General features: G+C 42.0%; 1 protein-coding gene across 2 annotated transcripts in view; it reads left to right on the plus strand.

Annotated features, from left to right (window-relative positions):
- Positions 1-596: 596 nt before the first annotated feature.
- dnmbp (dynamin binding protein) overlaps positions 597-23,293 on the plus strand; it is a 32,338-nt gene continuing 9,641 nt past the window's right edge. Inside the window, exons 1-4 of one of the 2 annotated variants that reach the window (XM_057034363.1) lie at positions 597-909; positions 8,783-8,937; positions 9,890-10,012; positions 11,303-13,444. In XM_057034363.1, the coding sequence (XP_056890343.1) occupies positions 8,793-8,937; positions 9,890-10,012; positions 11,303-13,444 (2,410 nt within the window). In that variant the 5' untranslated portion in view covers positions 597-909; positions 8,783-8,792. Of the gene's footprint in view, positions 910-8,782; positions 8,938-9,889; positions 10,013-11,302; positions 13,445-17,023; positions 19,019-23,293 lie in introns of those variants that run through there. The other variant, XM_057034371.1, reaches the window with a different exon arrangement.

Raw genomic sequence — 23,293 nt, forward strand, 5'->3', positions numbered from 1 at the left:
TTCACTTCTCAGAACTGACGTTTCTCAGAACTTCAGTTCTCAGAACTGACGTTTCGCCTTCTATCCAGAAGGCTTCTTCACTTCTCAGTATGTATATATATATATATATATATATATCATGCAGTCTGAGATACTATCTGAGATACTATCCTATACAATATATATATATATATATATAATATATATATATATATAGGCTTCTTCACTTCTCAGTATGTGTGTATATATATATATATATATATATATATATATATATATATATATATAATATATATATATATATATATATTATATATATATATATATATATATATTGTATAGGATAGTATCTCAGACTGCATGAGAGAAAAAAAGAAACATTAAAAAAATGACTGGACTGGACAAGTGATGCGTTGATATTTCACAGAGGTACCTGGTAGGTTAGGAGTGTTATAATAACTGCTAATAATATCATTGCACTCTTCTGTTTCTCTGCTTTTACTCTCTCTTCACAAGGAAACCTCACAAATAAACGAATTTCGTGTCCGCCTGTCTAATTTCAGTCAGGCGTTAGCGGGGGCAGCTGCGGCTCTCCGCGGAAAAGTGGGTGGTGTTCTCGTGCGGAGTCAATGGTGGAGGGACGCGGGGCGACTCGGCTGCTGTTCTGTTGTGGTGACAGCTGATTGTAGCCAGCCAGAATCCGCTCCACCGTGTCGCCGTTTAACCAGCGCGCCTTCCTGACCTTTGGACCGCAGTAATTCGCTCGTCCCTGGAACGATGTGCCCGCGTTCCGCACCAGAATCCCGGGACGTGTAACAGTAGAAAAGTTGCGCCTGGGTGAAAAGCGGCTCCCCAGCAACAGGCTGAAGAAGTGCGATTTTCTGCTCTGACAGGACAAGCGTTTTATTCTGGCGTTCGCGATCCTCACAGGTAGGCTAATATCTTGCACTTTGGCGCTTTTAAAACGATACATCTATTTATAAACCTACAACAAATCCATTATTCATTCTCAGAGGTGGGTCTGGGATGCAAGGCAAAATCGATTTCAGTAACGCTCGACTATGTGGCACGGAGAAAGTGGTTTTAGACTGTCAAGTAAACCGATTTATGACTGGACTGACCGTGAAGAGAGCGAGTGCCTCCCCGCTGTCTGTCACCTGTGGCTGCCCTGTCAGTTGTTCCACCATGTGAGAGCCACAGACGTACCCCCATAAAGAGAGAGCAAGGGTGAGGATGTTTATAGTGGGTTCTTCTGAATGGGTCTGTACTCTAAGATCCAACGGCCTAACTCATGTGTTCCAGTCTCCTCCACCCAATGAGATGCCATTACATTTATGGGATCAGGTGTTAAAAGCCTTCCAGGCTTTTGTTTATTCTAATTTAAGATTTAACTTTAATAGTTTAATTGTAACATGGACCAATTTCAGAAGCAACAACATCAAACATTTGATAAAACATATCTGACCGTGCTGCCTCCATCAGCAGCCCTCTGTTGACGTCCAGGTGAAGTCTGCTGTGACAGAGCAGATTGTAAATATAGGAACGCATTGATAAAAATTTCACTATGTTATTTCCCGTAGTGAATGGATCATTAGTTTCAGACTCTGGCACGAGAGATCATGTTTTTGTCCATTTGGCAAAGATAATTGGGAGTCATTGCTCAAACTGAGCCGAGTTTTGTGCACTCTAAACTCACAGCCACACACTCAGGGAAATGGCAGGGATTTGAAGTGATTAAAAACAAATGGTTAATTATAGCCTGAATTCTGCCGTTCTTCCTAATGTGCACACTTCTCCAACCACAGAGCTTTGTTGGGCCACAGAACTGACAGAAGCCTGATTTAAACTGTGCCCTTGGCCTATTATCCTCTGCTAAACAATATATTATCATCATCCACGATAGCTGTAATCTCACCCATATGTAGCCTTTTTCAGCTACTATGATTCCATTTTTTTTAAATGGAACAATTAAATGTAATATATAGATCCAATACAGAAGTACATGACATGATCTATGCTTTTTAACTTCCCCATATTTTTTTTTAGCAGTTCTGCTTAATGGGTGTTTACAGATACAGAATAATGGCCTTGGATTTTTTTTTTTGGGGGGGGGGGGGTTCTGCCGCCAGCAGCAAGTTTAATCTTCTTTACTTGAAAATGAAGTAGTAAAAAAAGCTTGTAATTGTTCTAAACTAGAACATTTGAAAGATTTCAAATGCACGTAAACATCCCACACATACTGAATTATTAAATGTGTGCAGCGGAGTCGAATGATAGTGCAAGATACTTGAGATGTTTGACTTCATTTGCATTTGTTACTACCAATCTAAAATACTGTTTAACGGCTGCCCTCATGAAGCCATGAAATCTCAAAACATGTAATACGCTTTTGCGTTCACGATTGCAGAGATCAACATTTCTTGGTGAAACCTGAGAAAATGCAAGTTTGCTTCCTGTTACATAATATACTGTCACATTTGTGATATATCTGGCACATTACATATTGCATTCCTTGCATTCCCTGCTGTCAGTGTGGTGTTACCTAATGTGTTTGCAAAATATATTTGATTTAAACTGGACTTAAAAAAGGAGAACACCATGCCAGTACTAGAGACCACAACCAGGGTTGTGTAAAATGCATCTTATTACAAAAGTATTCATCTGATATAACTCTATCAAGACTTGAAATAATGGGTTATTAAATTAGAGGAGCAAAAATGAACTCTATAGTTATATTAATTTGTTTTTGTAGACCGGTCGATAGCTAATCTATAGATTTGTTGAAACAGGCTGGCTGGGACTGGAAGCCTTAAAGTTGTCTTGTATGGAGGAAATAGCCAAGAAGGAGTAACATGGTCAAGACTCAACAAGTCCCAGTTATGAGTTCATGTGATTAACTGGTTAGTTGCGGTGAGATCAGGGTTGTTATGGTATTGAGGAAGAGACAAAAACAGTTTTGTCAGTCATAACATATAACATTACTCACTGGTCATTGCGCATGCCTTGTTTTTACCTAAATAAATCAAAATCTTGGTAGCATTGTCAGAAAAGTAGGGTTTGGTTGAACTTTACCACCCTGTAAAGCTGTGTTTATGAAGCTTATAGCACAGCGGGGTTTTGTCTTACATTTACGTGGACTTACTCTACACATCTGGCCTCATATGCAGCTTATTATTGCTAACTTCCTTGTGTTATTCCTGTGAATGATCCTGTGAGACATATGGAAGTCATTTTGGTTTTGCCATCTTGGCACTCTTGAATTCACGCTGAATTGTTGAAAAGGAAGATTGAGAACTTTACGTTTGAATAGACTGAATTTTCCAAAAAGGTGTTGGCATGTGACGTCCTCCATCATTTTATAATTTCTGGAGGATTATGATGACACGATTCCCTGAGACAGCAGTTATATAACAGCTCATATGCAGGCGATTAGAACTCAGCCATGATGTCAGGGTGCGGCCAAATCTCAATATCTGTCTTTGAGAAAGGTTTAGGAAACTTAACCCTAACCATTTCTGTCCCTTTCTAACCCTTCTATCCCTGATTTTAACAGATTGTTATATTAATGTCAGAACAGCAAGTCTCCAACTCAACATGTACTTTACATCCTTTGGTCATCAAAATCATAAATATTTTTTACATGCAGTATAACGGTCAAACTAGTTTGAAAGATGTAATGAGAAGGAGAAACTTGTTCTCATGACGACACCCTGTAAAACAAAGCGAAAACATTGAGCCAGAAGTGGAATTAAGGAGTTTTTCCCTCCCAGGATTTTCCCCATGTCTCAGAGTTTTCCTTCTGCTGTTATGAAAGAGGCATTAAAGTTAAGGTTTCATCCCATACAACTGGACTCATCTGTACTAACCTGCTTAGAAGTAACAGAAGGTTGACAGACATAAAGAATTATAAAATAAAGAAACGTGTGTGTGTGTGTGTGTGTGTGTGTGCGCGCGCGCGTGTGTTTGTTTGTGCGTGGGTGTGTGTCTGTGTCTAATTGCAATTAGTTGCTCACACAGACCCTCCCAATGCGTCTGAGAAGTAGAACACATTTGGCAACTGACATGTCTGTGCAGATCAGGAGGTGTAACAGGGACGTAAAAGTCCCTGGGTGAAAGTTGACAAATGCTACTGATTTAGAGCCGCTCATTTTATTATTTAGGTTACTGGTTAGCAGAGCAACAGTAATGCTAGACCATCTCTCCTTAAAATGTTAAAGTTCTTTTCGGACTCATTAAAATGGAATTCATGGTGAGTGGTACAGCTTGGTTCTCTGTGTTATCCATATATCTGCTTTACATTTTTTCAGACTCTGGGAACCAGTCCAGAAATTCCACTTTTGGCATATATCTCTGGGACTATCAAGAGAAACTGCATTTACAGTGTGGGTGGAGCTAAATACAGCAGTCCACAGAGAATTGTTACCTGAATTCAGGCCACACCAATGTGTACCATTCCAAACTGTACTGTGCTGAACTGACCTGGTACTCAGTGGAAATGGGGCTTCGTTGCCCGCTGTCATCATCAAACCTCAGAGCCAACAGCTTCACAAACAAAACTTCATTTATAAGGAATGTTTTTGCAATGCAATAAGGGATTGTTTATTCTTCTGACATGTCTTGGAAAGACATATTTTCACAGTGATTAGTCTTATAAGTCAACAACTTGTTTGGACAGTTTCTCTTTTGAGTTTAGTGGTTTGAACTGATTGACTTGTTTTCTTTGTTTGCATTAAAATGTAAAGCTAACATGGTGTTAAAGAGTACATTATGTTTGTAGTTCTTCCTCTCTCTCTCACTCTTTGCTCCATGTTTAAGCAGAACGGAACAGTTTTGCAAAATATTTCCCAGTGTCTTCAGGCTTTTGAGTCAGCCTGCCAGCTGTGTCTTTTTATTCAAATGACTCATTCCGCATGATGCCTCATCGACTTGATATGCACCTTAAACGGCTCTCAAGTGTGCTGCTTTTTATGGTTTTGGCAAAGCACGTCATTAGATCCATATATTTATAGTGTTCACGTGTTGAACATTTGATCAATAACATGGGGAATCAACTGTAAGGACCTGAGATTGTAAGCATGCATCAAAGATTAGATAGAAGACTATGTTTTAGGGATGGCAGGAGACATTCTTGCTATTAAAACCTCACACTGAAAATCCCAGCTTCTAAACAGATGGCTGGGAAAGCAAATAGCTCAGCTGTGAACCCCACAAATCCCCCGCCTCACTGTCCCGTGTGTCAACAGACAGTCCAGAACCATCCAGTGGTTTCTCACCTCTTGTGTAGATTTTGTTTTGAGTTAAATGCATTTTAATGGACTCAGCATTTCCCTCAGCAAACAGCCAGTATCAAAAAAACAAAACCACGAGCTGTGGCCCATCCCACTCCAGAGGATTCTACCAGTCTGTTTGTCTGTGCTGATGGCGCTGAAACACAGACGCGTGCCAGTCTGCCACTTCAGTATATGTGAAAAGGATGAATAGCATATTGGTTGTGAGCTGCGTCCTGGCAGTCAAACAGATAATGAGGCAGCAGCTTTATTGTTGGCATCAGATGACTATGGTTGAATAAAAGGTGGAGGCAGTCAGCACATCCCACTTCCTCCGCTCTGCTGCGTATTCATCCAGATATTTTACAGTCTTTCTGCTGCAACAGCAAAGATGAATGCAAACTTACGATGTCTTCCAGAGATATTTGGCAAAGATGGACTCCTTAAGATATGTAGATATGTCGTATTTTATTCATATACTTATCCAAACGTTTGAGCATCTTCCAGATGCTTTATTTTTGCATATATGTCCGAAAATATAGGGAGGAAAACACTCCAGTGACATGTTGAGCTTCAGTGTCATGTATAATGCCTCAACACTATTTCCATGGATGCCAGTATGTCCTGCATGGAATCTAATGATCTGTGATGAACCAATACATCAGGATATATACAGCTGTCAAGGTGTGATTTCATATTTAATGTCTTTTTCTTGATGACATTACGTTGGTTTTTGTTCTTAAGGTTCCTTGGAGACTTCAGGGAGTTGTGATAGTTATTAACATAAAAACACTGTCTGGGTCACATGCCATCAGTGTGAATGGGCGTTGAGGCATCTGGGCATAGAACATACGACTGTGTTGGCAGATTGTGCCTTAGATGGAAAAAAATGTATTGTCCTTATGCTTCAATTGTAGACTCAAACCCAGACAGAGGTCAGTACTGAGCCGCCTCTTTACTCCAACCTAACCTGTCAGGAAGCACCTGGAAGCAACACACACAACGCCACAAGGTTGTTGTAGAGTCCTGTAAAATGCTGTTTTATTTCATCCCAAATTCTGTTTTATTTACACAGTTAACATAGAAATATCTTTAAATTAATTCAGGTAACAAAAACAACACTTGTCAATACGTTCACAACAAAATACTGCATGATGCAACATTACAGTGTGTCAACAAAATTATTGCTGCTTATGCGCTTTAAACTATTTAAAAAAATAAAGTCCTTGTTGTTGTTGTGTTTTATGCTTCCCGTTAATAGAATGCCTGCAGCATTTACAAACCAATAATGCACCTGCCACTTAAATGTCGCCCGGAAACTGTATGAGGGAGCTGTGAGCCGTCACTTCGTCATGCTGACGGTGCTTGGATGGAAGCGAGGGGGCACATGTACAGAAAGGACCCAGTTTGTGCCGTCCAGGGACCCAGATTTGTGTGGCTTCTCCCAGTAAAGCTCTATGTGACCCTCGCTGCACCGGAGAGTTTACAGCACATCTCCGTCCGTGGGTCTGGGTGTTTTGTCTTTGGGGAGGACTCAGTCCTGCTCAGGTTTAAAGTAAACAGCAATGTGGTTTTTGTTGAAGCCATGTGTTGGTCTTGTGTACGTCACTGATTAGTTATGTTATAAACCACACAGGCACACAAACGTCCACACACATGTGCACACACACACACAGTTAAGACCCCCAGGGACACGTCTCCAAGCAGACAGTCGGTGCTTTGTTTGCCTGTCAGCTGTGTCACATAGTATACAGTATATAGTGTGTGTGTGAGTGTGTGTGTTTGGGTGCGTGTGTGGCCTGCTTAGAGTTGAAATTGAAGAATTCTGACCAAGAACCCAATTTTAATTCCTGACGGGGTGATGTAAAAGTGGATGTCCGTTTTTTCCTCTTCTCACTAGTTTTCTTTGTTGCCATGGATTGTTCCAGGATACTCGTCAATGGGCAGTTATCAAAGCCTCATAAATAGTAACAGGAGCCTCTTTAAGTGCTCCTTGGATATTAAACCACGGTTTTCCGAACCCAAACCAGACGGCCCTCAGCTGGTGCACACCACAACTGCCACATATGCTTCAGCAGTGAGGGTAATTGTATAGTTTATTGTGAACAATATCAATGCCTGGTGTCCTCATTTTAATAGAAAAGATGAGCCTCTTAATAAAGTGCTGTTGCTGTGGGATGAGTGTGGGCGGTCTGGTCTGGAGAGGTGTGTAAAAGTCACAGAGGCCAGTGACACAGTGACAGAACCGTAAATATCACTAAGGAGCTTGTCTGGCTGCAGATTTCAGGATTATCCAGAGACTGTTCACGTTGCTGGTGCAGGTTTGGTTCTGCCGGTGTTGGTTGTAGAGCTCTGCCGCACGGACAGAGAAGGGTTGTTTCAATTTAATGCAGTTTCAAGACTGCGAGAACATTACTGAGGTATATTTAATATACACAGTGCACTGTTACATTGCCATTTTCTAATTTTGAACTGATCCTGTTCCCAATTCAATATTTTATTTTAATTTAAATAAAGCATGTATCAGTTTCAAATAGATTGAAGCATAAGAAATATCAACCATTTCCATTTAATAGTAAAAACCAACCTCTTGGTTCTCTACCTCCTTTGCATTAGTTAATGTCTTGACTTGGGTTTCACTGTGGCTTTTAACACAATGTGGTTTTCAGTTCCCATCCTGCTTTACATTACTGGATAGTGGTTGCCAACTGTTTTCGTTAACCAAAGTGAGTGTGTGCGACAAGCTTCCGCTTCCCAAATGCACACGTTACGCTCTCTCTTTCTTCTCTTATTACCCCCAGGTCTCCCTCCACACTCCTATCCTATATAACCTGAGACTCCTACAACACTGTGGCACACGAATAGACCACAGCTCTGTTCCTGTCCTCCCTCAGCTCCTCGGTGTACATAACTGATCCCATTAAAGGATTCAGACAGGAATGTGCTTTTTCTTCAAAGCACTCTCTTCAGACACAGTCTTGTTTATCCCATAATGACCGTTCTCTATTTAGAATGCTTCGGCAAAAATAGTCAGAGTGAGCATTCCGTATAGTGTCTATATACTAATTTAGTTTTCAGCCACCAATTTTACAGTTGTAAAATGTTTATTTTAAACCAGCAAGCAAGCGTGCCACTCTTAAACTTTAGATTTATATTTTGGATGCATCAAGTCAATATAAAGATTGTGAAGGTTCTCATTCATCCAGGTCATGGTAGTTCTGGTAGTTGAATCATCAAAAAGTCAAAATAACAAAAGGTATTAAACTTTCTGGGAGTGAGTCAAATATTTGATGACAGAGCTATAAAGTAGCTCCCATAAATCAGTAACTCCTGTTCACTCCTGTGAAGGTAGAGAAGGGTGTGTGTTTGGGAATTCTTCCTGAACACAGCCTCCTTTTCCTTTGCCTTTGCCATTTCCTTTTCTTTTAGCCTGCTCTTTTCTGCTCTTTTGACTGGAAGGAGAATTTTTCAAATGTGCCAACACGTCTGGACCTGAACCACTGAGGACTCATGTCTTTATCTGTTGTACTCCGCAGGTAATGAGTAATGGAAGCAGGTTCGGTGGTGCGCACCGTATTCGAGTTTCTGCCCAGCGTCTCTGAGGAGCTGCCCCTCTTCACCGGTGATGTCATCGAGGTGCTCAGTGTCATTGATGAGTTCTGGTTGCTTGGGAATAAAGATGGAGTTACAGGTAAGAAGTCAAGGAGCTTGAGTGACCACAAAATGAGACATCGGGTAGATGAACTTGGTGCTGGCTATGTTGTAGCTAATATATGAGCCCTTTTTGTTTGAAGCAACAAATAAGGTGATGCAGCCACATGTTCCGGTTGACTTCCTGTCAGGTTTATTGCTGCGCTACATTATCTATCCTTGACTGCAGTTCTTTAAATAGGCTCATAATAGTAAAAAATTTGTTGGGCAAAATAACTTATGACTTAAAACTTTTCATTCGTTTAAGGAAATTAGGCTGGTGTGTGTGTGAAATACAGGCCTGTAAAGTGTACAGTGCTCTTGGTGCTGTGCTACCTTAGAACAATCGAGCTCAGCTTTTAGAAACCCTCTTGAGTTTTCCAAGTGGAGATGGAGCGTTTCTTCAGAGAAGAAGCCCCCAGTTGGAAGTCTCCTTAAGATGGTAACTGTATTTTCATGATGTGTTGGCCAGTTGCCAGATTATGGTGTCCAGTTGTTCATCTGTGGCCACTTCCTGATTTGTAAGTGAGCGATGGAAAACTAAAGGTCTGCTGTATGAGTCTTTAGACTTCCTGGATTCCAGTTTTAAGTTTAACCTGTAATAAAGGCTTGTGAGAAAGCTATAAATTCTAACAAATAAGTTATTTTTCATATTCACATGTCAAATTTCTAGATTTTCTGAAAAGAAACTACAAAATAGAGCTGATAAAATAACTTATAACTAACTTATATGTGCAAAATGCAAATGAGATAATTGATCTCTGTTCCGTTGGTTTCCTTTTTAAAACTTACTGGATTTCTGATTATTTAATTCCTCGTTTTCACGTTCCTTATTCTTATTCAGGAGCATTTCTGGTCCAAAGATAAATAAAGCTTGAGAATACAATACTAGAACAACAGTATGATAGTACTCTTACAGTATGTTGTGGTGTCTGTTTGCTACCTGTCTCCAGGTCAGTTTCCCAGCACCTTTGTGGAGGAGGTTACTATTCCAAGTACCAAGCCTGGAGACAGACTCTATGTGTGCATCAACGATTTCAATGCTGCAGACACAGGCAGCTTATCCCTAAAAAGAGGTATGGATACAATTTTATCAATGAATTATGTGTCACCCTGATCTATTGTAATCACATGTAACTAATTAGAGCTCACATGTTGTTTTAGATTCTTTGTAATGAAAAGGTTTCATAGGACTTAATGTACGTCAAGATAAAGAGAACTAACACTAAGGACACATGTTTTCTCACTTAGCTTAACGCTTCTTGTTGATGTCACTGGGTTGAGGTAATGTTTTTGCTTTGGTTTTGTATTTGTGTAGTGTGGTTGTTTTGTGTTGTGTAGTGCATTAATGATCTTGTCCTTACTGCCCCATTGTGATGTGAATGTTAATCGGAATCAAACTTTTTCAGTTTTTATAGTACCAAATCCATCAATAAATATTATGTAAATATATTTAGCTTAGTCATTGATTTATTGATATTATGTCACAGCCTTTTGTTCCCATCCCATCTTTTAAATTCTTAATAAATATAATTCTGCTGTAATTCTATTCACTGACTGATCTCTTTAGCTGGTAATATATTGCATTTAATATTTATGAATAAATTTACAATGTGTGTGAAAGAAAAATGAAATATATGGATAAGACAGTGAATAAATTGTAAAAAAAGTTTTTTTCTTATAAACGTTTCCCACATCCCCCACTAGATGGCCCTAGAACCACATTAAAACTCTTAGGTTAGTATGGTTGGATTACTTTAAAACATAAGCCCAAAAACTTCCGCTTGAACAGCTTTGTTTATTAGAATGAAATTCAGCATCTATTCAGTTTTATTTCAGGACGATCGGGATGTGACTCACAGATATGTTCAGCAATAATCTACAGTGCGTTTTTCAGGGATGAGTAACATTTCCTCACTTGAAAGAAACCTGCAGGCCACACGAGAGTTGAAATGTTTACTTCCAGCATGAAAATTCCATGTTCCTTTTTGGCCAAATAACAGTTTATGTGAACACAATGGGAGGTGGAGCCACAGTTCTATGGAATGTGACCCCGATGACCCCTGACAGACCAGTCAACATTCTCCTCAACCCTGCCTCTCTGATATCTTTTATTACTAACAATGCTTAGTGCAGTACAGTCATTTGGCATGTGACTACACATTTTATGCTTTAATATCACTGAATTGTGAGAGAGAGAACAGGCTCAGCACACCTGATATCCTTGCAGTGGTTGCAATATCTTAAGATATTACCTAAATAATTCTATGATTGAGAATAGGTTGACTTACTTTTCTGTTTAGTATGCAAGTCTTTATAATACACCAGTAATTTCAATAATAATTACGACCGCCTCTTTCTTCAAGGTGATGTGGTTGTTGGAGAGACAGGAGGGTCCTTGGACCTCGGAGAAACATGGCAGCGGGGTTGTAATGCCTGGGGCATGCGTGGCCATTTCCCCACGTCATGTGTGAAGGAGCTGCACCTCTCGGGACACTCCAGGAAGCTGTCTGAACGCTCAGCTCAAGCCCAGGCTTCTGAACTCCCACCCTATGCCCTTGGTCAGGCCCGTGCCCTTATGAGTCTCCACGCCCAGCTCAATGAAGAACTGGACTTCCGTGAGGGAGACTTAATCATCATCACTGGCCTGCCTGAGCCGGGCTGGTTCCAGGGGGAGCTGGACGGTCGCAGAGGAATCTTTCCAGAAGGGTTTGTGGAGCTTGTGGGTCCTCTCCGGTCTCCTCAGGAGCCTGTGGATGACCAGTATTCAACCCATCTTCCTGAACAATGTAGCTACAAGGACTCCTATGATGTAGAAGAGGGAACAGAGGAGGAAAGTGTAGAAGAAGGAGATGTAATAGTAAGGGAAGAGAACAAGGAAACTGAAACAGAAGAAGAGGAGGGTAGTGTTTATGTAGTGGCGCTCTATGAGTTTCGAGCTATGGAAGCAGGTGAATTAGACTTTGACATGGGAGATCGCATTCGTGTCATAAGCACTTTAGAAGATGGTTGGCTAGAAGGGGAAGTGCAAGGACGACGTGGTATATTTCCTCATCGTTTTGTCAAAATGGAGGATAATGTACAGAAAACTGTAGATGAATCTGAGGAAGATGAAAAACAAAGGTGTTTGGAGTCCAGCATAGACCATCTACATCCTAATGGGTCAGAGACTGAGTCTGATTACGTGATGTATGAGGACCATACAGTGTGGGATTTGGACTACTTTGAGAGGAACAAGGAGGAGAGACTGCAGAGTGAAAACAAAAGCATTTCAGCTCAAACTAACAGAGAGCAGAGAGATGAGGGACGCGGCCGTGGCTCTCGGCCACAAAGACCCATTAGACCAGCACAACGGAGGCCCGAACGACCTAAATCCACTCCGCCAGCAAGACCTAAACTCCCGTCGCGACCTAGCCAACCTGCCTGGAGCTCTATGCGCATTAGCACGTCCTCCGGCACTAATCGTTGCAAGTATACTAATGGTACCTCTGGATCCTTACCCCGCAAATTAAGCCACAGTTTCACCCTCCCCAGCACCGGCCGTGGTTGGTCTAAAGATGGAAGAAGTGCTACTCTTGGCCGTACTACATTTAACAGCGGCAAAGTCCACAGCAGCTTAGCTCAACAAAGTTGTGTTCGAGATTCCGATTTGATGATGGGCAACGCTAACACACAACAAGCTCAGTATGGTGTGAATGGTTTTATGTCTGCTTCCCACACCTTCGATGCTCTGGCAGCCTCAGCCAGTGACCTGGAGTCGAAGCTTTCTCAACAGCTGTTTGAATTCGAGAAAAGCTTGACTGAGCCGTGCAACCCCACCATGAGCTGCGGTGAGCACGTGGAGACGAGCCAGCAGCCCCACATCTCCCGTCACTTTTCAATTATGGACTACAGCGATGAGAACGATATCATTCAGGGCTCCACCTCGCCCCTGCCCCACCTCTCTGAGTCAAACTCGGGAACGGGAAGAGAGCGCCGGAACCTTCGGCCTCCTCCTCCTCGCCCTAGAGCCCTTCGGCCCCCAGCCCCACCGTACAAGCCAACCCGTCCTGCTCCACGACCCCCTCCTCGTTGCCCAAGACCAAACACTGCCCATCCGACCGCTGACTCCATCTTCTTCACCCCAGATGAACCAGCGGCTAACGTCCTAGAACATGTGACGGATGGGCAGAACGAGACTGACGACTTCCCAGGTGAACACGAGTCCCAGCAAGATCAGGAAGCTGAACACAAGTTGGAGATGGATAGGGAGATGGATAGGGAGATGGAGATGGAGCTGGAGCTGGAGCGTGAGAGACAGAGGGAGGAGGGGGAGAAGTACCAGCTGCTGCTACGGCTGCAAGAGGTGGAGAATGACATGGATGCATATGCACACACGGCAGAAGAGCTGCGAGCCATGCTGGAGGACGAAGAGGATGAGACGGCCCAAATGCAAGCCCTGGAGAATCTGGAGTTCTGCAACTACACTCTGGAGATGCTGGCCTTGGAGCAGCTGCAGATACAACAAGGTAAGACAACTGGGCATAAATTACAACAATTTCAAGTTATTTTTCAAATGGTAGATGATGTTGGTGAGGCGCACTTGTACAGGACGTCTGTCCACCTCCTGCTGCTTTGGAAATGGGATGTTTGTCACGTTTGAAGGGACTTGTCGCAGCCTTACAGCTCTCTGTTTTAGTTTGATGTAAAATAGTACAATTAATAACAGAGCTTCCTGTGGATTTACGCATTTGTCGAAGATGAGAAATGGAAACACAACAGCAACAAAGTCTCTTCGTCTTCAAAAAGAAGCTTTTCTTCTTTTCTGAACTGAAGTGTGTTAATGTGTTAACGTTTCTTAGTGTAAGAAGCTCAATGGAAATGATACAGAAGACAAAGTAGAGCGTGATGTCACAGTTCATTGTTGAGCCTCAGGTTAATTTAATAAGGGAAAAAGAACAATAACTGAAGACAAAATATAATATAGTAGGAATCTACAATGAGTTTTATGTGCTTAAGGGATTTCCTTTCTGACTTGAGTTTCTGTGCATGCCCCCCCCCATTGGTTATTGGAAGGATTGTTGTGAGTAAGTGTACATGGTGGGTGTACATGTTGACTCTCAACACAGTACAATAAAAATAGATGAAATTAGTTGAAATATTTTTTAAGACAATAGCATCAAGTTAATAGTATTAATATAGTATTACACAGATGTTGTTTACTGTAACTCTTGTCTTTAATATTCTAAATATTTTTTTAAAAGGTAATGTAATAAGGTAATGTAATAGAGGGTTTCTGCCTAGTGTCTGGGTGCATTATTTGACCAGAAGCGTGTCGGCTCTGCTGTCTTGGCGTGCAGACAAAAGCTTGGAAAAGATGCAGAATACAACAACTAAAAGCAACTAAAAACGTAGAGGTGAACTGGACAGGAAGAGAGCACAACCTGCCGCCAGCAGGAGCTCTGAGGAAGGAAAGAAAATGCTTTTGGACTGCAGTCGGCAGGCAAGATTTCTTCCTGAATCTGTGTGACTGAACTTGTCCTCATCACGGTTGGTGTAATGGTGGGCCCAGTCGTTTTGAAACATTGAGTACTGAATTATCCAATTATTGATTTTTGTTTCCCATACTGAAACATACTGAAATGGGGAAAAAGAATCAGTATCAGTTGACATCGGGTATCGGCCAATTTCTTTTTCTAAAAATCAGTATCGGTATCGCCCCATAATGTCAAGTTCCCAAAAATGACTTTTTTCCCTTATAAAGACATGTTTCCTCGGTAGGTTCACTGATTGTTTATATCCATATAATTAGAATATGGTGATTTATTTCCTGGTTTTCTATATAAGCCCTAAAAGAAAGTAAATCAACCAATCACCTTAACTCCAGTTTCAGTTCTTCCTCATTGTCACACACCCATACTTTGATTACCACGTTCTCCATTGACAAAAGGTGCCTTTATTAACATAAAAAGACTTTTTGCTGTTGATTGAATCTGTTTGATTGACCATTTTTCTTAATGTGTGACTATGAAAAACTGATCAGTTTCCAAAATGTTAAAATTAAAACTTTTTAAGGCTTCTGACAAACCCTCACAGATGATCAGATTATTGGTAAATGACTTCAGCAGATTGTAATTACAAGTAGAATTGATCAAAAGTGATCAAGCAGTTCAACATTTGATTGAGTCACACGGTGAACAGAATCAGCCGAAGGACAATTGTGCTGCTAATGTCCGCGGGTTCTTGTGAAGGTCACCTAACCACACAGCCGACATTCACACCAGACTTTCACAGTAATAAAATTCATGTATTCAAATTCAGAAAAGTTTAGAGTTGTTAAAGCTCCCCCTAACTATTGGTTCTTGGCCGGTGAATGACTGGCATATTTAGTCAAAAACCACCTTTAGGGTCTGCATTTCTAGTCCTGTCTCACCCGCTGCTGTAGTGTGGATGAGGAGTGTTGCTCAGCCAGGAGTGTCTTTTCATGCTTTTGAAGGGTGTGTTCTGGAGAGCGACGCTTGAAAGGCAATAGAAAGCTTATTGTTGTGAGGCAGTGAGTAATGTCAGCTGTTCTCTCTGTACTTGACTGTAAGAAGGCAGGATTTATGGAAGCTTTTTGTAGAAACTGAGAGGACATCGTACCTCAGTTATTATAACAACTTGTGTTAGAAAACCACAATTTGTAATTCACTTTAAAAAATAAATAAATCACAAATTCCATTGAATTTAAATAAACTACATTTTCATGAGGTTTCAGCCAGTTCTGTTTTCACAGGACATCTGTTTTGGGTTTGCTTGAGTCCGTCTGATACCTTCATGTACATAATCTAACATAGTCACAGAGAGGAATGTTGTTTTTTTCCTTGTTACACTTGACGTGCTTTGGAGTTTCGGTCGTACTCCAGTCCTGAAAGCTGAGCTGTTGAACACTGATAATTAAATGGCCTCACATAATAAAGATCTCACAGCTCAGCCTTACCTTGTAAAACCGTTTCTGTGTGCGGTTTTAGTTTTGTCCTTGTATATTGTACAACAATAATTTTATAAATTGCCATTTTCTACACAAAATAATTTTACAAAACAATTTGCTGCCTAATATTTAGACATTTCAACCGACAGGCAAATATTAGAAAGCGTATTAAGGTAAAATCATAATCACATCCATGTCAGTTTTAATATACAGAACTGAAATGTCGTCATATAAGTTTGCTCACAGAACAGTTCAAGCCTCTAATTAGCTTCCAGATTATTATTAAGCAAAATGTCCTCAGTCCCACATGTATATTATGTATCACATGAACTTTGTTGTGCTGCGGTCCTTGAAAACGTCTCTTTGTCCCGGCCTCCCCTCCATTACAAGCTAGAGGGGATGGATAATAAACTCAAACTTTATGAATAGGGCAGTTTTTTCTCACACTAAGAGCTTGTGCCTCTGCTGTGAGTGGGGACAGTCTTCAACAATAGCGCATTGTAAACGGATTCACGAGCCGCTGCTGCCGTGTCCTAATCGTGCAACGTGAGCTCAAATGTCTCTCCTTTTCTACAACCTTTATGGTGGTCAGAATAGTATACTTTTAATTTGTCATTCAATTATTTCTCTAAAAGAAAATTGATTCAATAAAAAGAAAACTCCCATGTGCAAGTGTTAATAAGTGTCCACCCTTGATTTGTAGGTCAGAGTCTATGTCTGGCTGGGCTCAGTTTCAGTCAAAAGGACACTGTTATGGCATTTGGTGCAGAATGTAAAATGAAAGTTAGAGCCGTGTGGCCGATACTGCTTTTAACGCCCCTGATGAGCGTTGCTGTGAAGTTGGCAGGAAGGAGTAAAAACAAAGAGAACAGGATAAGAGGAAGGATGGAGGATTGTTCAGTGGAAAACCTTTAAAGACCCTCGTGGTAATTTATGTCCCCGTCATTCATCAGAGAAACTTTGTAGAGTGTTTTCCTGCAGAGAGACGTACTATCCAGTTGAAACAGTGGGAGGAGCTGTCTGTCTAATCCTCCGCTCATGCGGCCCCACTGAATTATTAACCCTGACATGCTCCTCCCCCTACATAACACCTCCCCCTTCCCTTCCATGGCTCTCTGAGATAGCTGCAGGGAGGGGATGATGTGGTGGACAGGGAGGTGCTTGGGCCAGGAGCCGTGCTGAGGCACTCGGGAGGAGACAGCAAACAAGTAGGAGAGTTACAGACAACATGTCTAATAGGAGGACTCTCCTGCCTTGCTTTGTCATGGAATACGGCATTTTGGAAAGACAAAATCAGCCACGCTGATTAAGAAACAATACCTACAGGTGGTAAGCTGATTCATAACAACACGGGCCATGAAGAGTCCAGTGATTTATGGGAACCCCGTCATGTTTGGTACAATGGATTGGAACTACTCAGCTGCTCCTCCGATGAGGAAAGGGAAAAGTATGGAGGAGCTGGGGGATGCTGGTTGGGCCAGAGAACGAGAGCGAGCAGCCCATCTGCAACAGTTACAACACCTACAGCAAGTGCAACTTCAGCAGCAACAAGTTGGATATCATGGATATGCAGTGGTTCCTCCTGGACAGCCACAGGGTCCAGTCATGCTAGCAAGACCTGGTGACCCAGCTCCAGGCTGCCCGATGCCTGTACACGGAGGCATGATGGTACCAGGTGGATTGGTGCCACCTCAAGTTCACGTGCCGGCTCAGTGGCCGGTGCAGTGGGCAAACCAGCCTGGTTGGGAGTACAATGATGGGCAGAAGGCTACTCTTATTGAGAAGAGTCATCAAAGGCAGGATGTTTACTTCCACCCTGGTTCAGAGGATGGTCATCTAGATGTGAGAATATCTGAATGGAAAGGTAAACACTGTTTTTACCAGGGTCCCGAGGATTACATCCACCAAGATTACAGGAATGTAGCACAGGACAAAGACGACACTGACTTCAGAAATGATGAAGAGTTGGAAGACAGACGAAGACGGGACAACCGTGTAAACTACCAGTACTCTGAGCGCTATGACAGAAGTCGCAGAGACAGAGAAGAGTTTGACAGTAAGGAGAAATATAGGTACAGGGATCATTATGACAGGCAATACAATGATTATGATGACAACAGAGAAAATCCACATTACAGCAGCAGGAAGCAGCACAAATCTGAGCGAAGGGAACAGGAGTCTTACAATAGTGAATATGAAGACTGCTATAAAATCTCCTATGCTAACAGGGACAGTTACAAGGATAGCGGTCACTATTCTGACCCTGACAGAGATTATTATGACTCCAGAGAATGCCGTCGCTATCGGGACGACGAACGCTATCGGGACGGTGAACGCTATCGGGACGACAAACGCTATCGGGACGACGAACGTTATCGGGACGACGAACGCTATCGGGACGACGAACGCTATCGGGACGGCGAACGCTATCGGCGGAGAAAGGACAACTCCTACTATGATGATTACGAAGAGCAAAGATATTACTCTGACCACTATGCAGAGGATCGACATCGCAGCAGAGAAAATGACCATAAAGAGCGGGGTGTTTATACCAAACACAGTGAAGGAACTTATACCAGCAGGAGAAGGAGGCAATATGACTCTGAACCAGAAACACATTGTGGTTATAAGAAGGAGCACTGTAACAGGTACAAAGCTGCAGGTGATGAGAGAAGAGATGGAGACTACAACCACAAAAGGAGGGACCACTACAAATCGGAGCACTATGAGCAGCGGCCTGAAGACCATCACAACTATGACGACCAGGAAGGCAGAAAAAGAGAACATTCCGGCTATAACTCCAGAGAAGGATATCGAGATTTGCGCTCACTATCGGTGGATTCGTCGTATGAGGAATACCCTAAAAACCACAGCAAGACCCACTGCGAGGAATGGGTTGAGCAGCAGAACAAAAAGCTGGCGCTCAGGGAAATGCACTCGTTTGAGGATCCCATCGTCCATCACAGTGACGAGCAAGAAAAGGGATACGAGTCCAGTGCTGGTAGCACTCGCTCCAAGCGGGGTGTCAAGCCTGTGTATGTGGGCTCACTTGACCGGAACAGCTTCTACAGGAAGACCGCTCCCAGCTCAGTACGAAAGTCCCAGTTTGCCACTACCATGAGAAAAAACAAAGGTAAACACCCACGTGAGGCGATGTACTTTGGCACATATTATGTATTTGCACAACTTGCTGGCGTGTCATTCACTCATGTCAACAAGCTACAGTCGTCTGAATGACAGAGTTGTCAGTGGTGACCTCCAGAGGTGCCCGCATAATCAATACTGCTGGTTTCAATATGCTGACTAGCCACACTCCCCGCCTTAGAGTGTGTGTGTGTGTGTGTGTGTGTGTGTGTTGTGTGTGTGTGTGTGTGTGAGAGAGAGAGAGAGAGAGAGAGTGAGTATCACCTGTCTCAGGAAAGCACATTGTCAGGCATTTGGTGGCGTAAATCCAGTCAGACGGGTTTTGTGAGTCTTTGTTGGTCTTGCAATTTTCTGCTACAGTCTTGCTGTCTGTTCTGTGTTTGCAACACACCAGTGCGTCAATATCAATCATACAGACCATAAAAATTTTGAGTTGGTGTCTGTCGGCACACGTGTAACTATACACAGACTTATAAAGTTTTGTCTATCTCATGTTAGTCTGATTAAAATTGTACTAACTTGAATTTTATTCTTGAACTTGAATGTAAGTTCACTAACATGGTGGAAACAGCAGAGAGTGGGTAAGTAATTCCGGTGTACTTTGGACTGACAAGGAGACTCTGTTCCTCCTGTGGCAGCTCGCTTTCAATACAATGCTACAAATTAGCTGGCTTTTCTTAATCTGAAGTGTTATCAATATTCTAAAAGGTCAGTGAACCACAGCCATAGCTTGACATGACTGTGTGCAAATCAAACAGAGTTCAGGAGTTAGCATTTGCTAAACAAGCCAGGATTGTTTAGCAAAGAAAATTCATTTCAGTTTTATTTAGAAAGTCAAGTTGCCAGTTGTTTAAGATGGAAGACTATTATCAGGAAAAGGGAAAATCCAAATCCAAGTAGCTCATTTGAAACCAATTTGATTCTCACTGTTTTTGTCTTTCAAACAAAAATATCAGCACATTGAATGACGTGTGTCTTTTCGAGGGTTTCACGAGGAAGAGCCCCCTTCCGACTCAATTGTGTCTGAGAAGAAGCAGGTGGCGCCCCACAGCCCTTCCCCCAGCCACCTAGAAACTCAAACACGCTCAGGACACGCAGGCTCAGAGTAAACAGTGCGCCCCCACCAAACGCTGCTTTGGGTGTGCAAGTCCTAATCCCCAGTGTCAGCAGGGTGAGTGGATAGCAGGGGTCTGTCTGGTGCCAGGCAGGGGACAGCACTGGGCCTAACTCCCTCACGTGCACGTGCACAGACATTCTAGGCCCTTTTAAAAGGTGACACCATTTTTCAGAACACATGCACCCTTGCATCTGCAGTGTCTTGTCATCCTTTAATCTTGTTAAACTGTTTCGGCCCGGTCAGGGTTCTGGCCTGACTAAATCATTAGATTGCAGGGCTAAAAATATTACACCGTATTGGCACAGTGCTTATTGGGTTTATGCTGTGATTCAGGGACATTGAGGTGACGGCCGGGGCTTTCTGCCACAGCCTTTGTTTTAGAAAGCCTCAGCCTTGTTCTCCTTAATCCAATCTTAGATATTAAACCTCTTCCTTGGTCCGACGAGGGGGAAAAATCCATAGCGAGTACTCTCCAGCTACTATCAATCAATATGACATTGATGTAGCTATTATATTTCAAGGACAAGTTGGAAATTTAAGCTGTTCATCTCTGTTGGCAATGCCATCCTTGACCCTTTTGAACTGGCCTGTATGCTAAAAACCAACCTTTTCTTTTCTATACTTACTTCTATAAATGATGGCCCCTGTTTAATGGACAGCGTTTGGCCATCTGTGTGAGTAAAGTGCCGTCATCTAGCAATGATCTGGCAGCATATGCTCTGTTGTAATCTGTAATCCTTGAAGAGTTGCTGCCATTGGTGGGCAGTGAGGGTGAGGTATTGAAGAGTTAGACAGGAAATCTTTGGACAAGATCATCAACTTCACGGCTCTAGAGAAACTTATCTCCCTGCTGACAGGCAATAAAGCACAGTTGGCTCACTATTTAGGTAATGCATGAGTCATTGGTGGTTACTCCTACAGTTTTTAGATTTATTGACCACCCTCCCTATAAAGTGTAGATAACTTTTGTTTTGAAATCCAGATCCACCTGACATCATTGTTCACATTTCTGTGTGTCTCAGTTCTGGGATGGATCGTGTTCCTGGTACCTGCATAGCACTGCCAGATCTTATCTGCCCCTTTTTAGGCAGAAGTGTGGGAAACGAGAGACACCTGTGCTCTGACACGATGGCCTTTGCCATCAGATCACATGATGATGGTTGCTTTACCCAAACTATTAGCAAAAGTAATTTTCAGACGCTTTTTAAATGGTTTAAATGGAGTTTAATTTGCAAGTGATTTGCTGTATTTAGTCCAAACCTTCAGGCAGACAGGAATGCCTATCGAGGACAGTTAATTGTTAATCACATAAAGTATTTTTAACAGCCTTTCTGGTCCGCTCACTCATGAACAAAATCAGTTTCAGATGAGCACCGCTCTATTTGGTTCCAAACTAAATTGTATTTTCTGTGTACCTTTATTCAGATTTTTTTTTTTTTTGGTTTGAAATTGGATTTAATGTTCATTTTCTTTCAAGAATAGCCACCTGATAATCTGATTTCAGCTCCTGTTTTATGGTAAAATTATGCTTTTGTTAGTGATTTATGCCATTTTAACAGGTATTTCGAGTGTTTCCCTGTATTTTTCTTTGTTACCCATGCCACAAGGTGAACAGAGCATTTTCTGTTCCTTTATTATTATCCTGTGGGAACGTTTCACCAATTGCTCAAGTACAACTTTGCCTGTACTTGTCTAACAGTTGGAAACACTCATATTGTGCCAGGATTGTTCCTCTCAGACCCAGTTCTCACACTCCCAATGCACTAAAAACAATTTTCCTGCAGAGACGGGAACACAAAAGTCATTTTACTTTTTAGTTTTGAATAAAAATAGGCCTGTATCGCAAAAGGACCTGTGGGACACAGTAGAACCTTTGTGCTCTGCTTAAATGTCCCTGAATTACAAAATAGTGGGGATGTTGAATGAAGTCACTTCAGCGTTTGGGTGTCTCTCAGCATTCTTTGTGCACATATGTAAAACTGATGGTCTCTTGACTAAATTGACCGCTGCTCTTCATAGAGCTGAGACAAAGCGAGATGTTGCAAGGATGGTCGTTATGGTCTTGGTCAGATATGCGACAGAAGCTCAGTTAACTTGTTAATTGGAGTGTGGATGCTGCATGCATGATTGTGCTATATGTATAGGTTTGCAACCTGCTTTTGTTATATGAGGGAGTCGAATGGAGGATGTAATTACCTGGAGTTCCACAAGATCCTGCAGCGAGGTTGCTATGACATTCTATCAGGGACAGGAATTTGACCTTTGACACAGAGATAAAACCTGATGGTATTTCACTAGGTAAACTGCTTTTTCCTTTTTTTTCTTTTCTTTTTTTAATATACCGTGCAATCGTTAGATGAAAATCTAGACAAAAGATGCGCTGTGTTGTCATAAACAACCATAGTGGATCGTTTTGTACAGAGATGCATATTTCAAATATTTTTCTAATTATAAAGTGTGGAGAAAAAAAGGTAGCGTTTACACCGACTGTATGTTTTAAAAATTGATCTTGAATGTAGGTTATTGGATAAATACAGTGGTCCGCTATAAATGCAAGTCTGGGAAACTGTTCACATTCACTTTTAAGTACTTGAATACTTCCACAGTTTCCCCTGTGATCATGTCGGCTAAACCACTCCCTGCTCTCTGAAACTTGGCTTGATATGAGGAGGCCCCCCCCTGACCGTTCATGTTGCCAAGGCTACCGAGCATTCTGCTGTGAACACACACAGTGGAGTTGATTGTGTCTGACCTCAGCATGTTCCCTTTAAACACTGCAAACTTTAATATTTAGCATGCTGAGTCTTGATCCCTAATGCAGATATATTGCAATTGCATTTATGGGGTAGTCTCAAACATTGATCTTTTGTTATTTATGAAAGTCTTTAAGCAGTTTTAAGTGCAAGCTAACGTGGGAAGATTTGAAAATGAATAAATCCAGGCGTCATTAATTCTGATAGAACTTAGCCTGTCAGAGGAGGGGCCCTATTAGCTGTTGGCATGCTGTGAAACATGGCAAGGATTCATTACAGAACTGGGCCGATTCCCATAATAGATGTCCCAGAACAAGACAGAGAAGTCCATGTTTTATTCTCTGCCATCCCTCCTCGTGTGTGTAAATGTGTTTGATGATAGTAGGTTCTCTTC

This window comes from Takifugu flavidus, chromosome 1 (assembly GCF_003711565.1).
Source record: "Takifugu flavidus isolate HTHZ2018 chromosome 1, ASM371156v2, whole genome shotgun sequence".
Classification (NCBI taxonomy): Eukaryota; Metazoa; Chordata; class Actinopteri; order Tetraodontiformes; family Tetraodontidae; genus Takifugu; species Takifugu flavidus.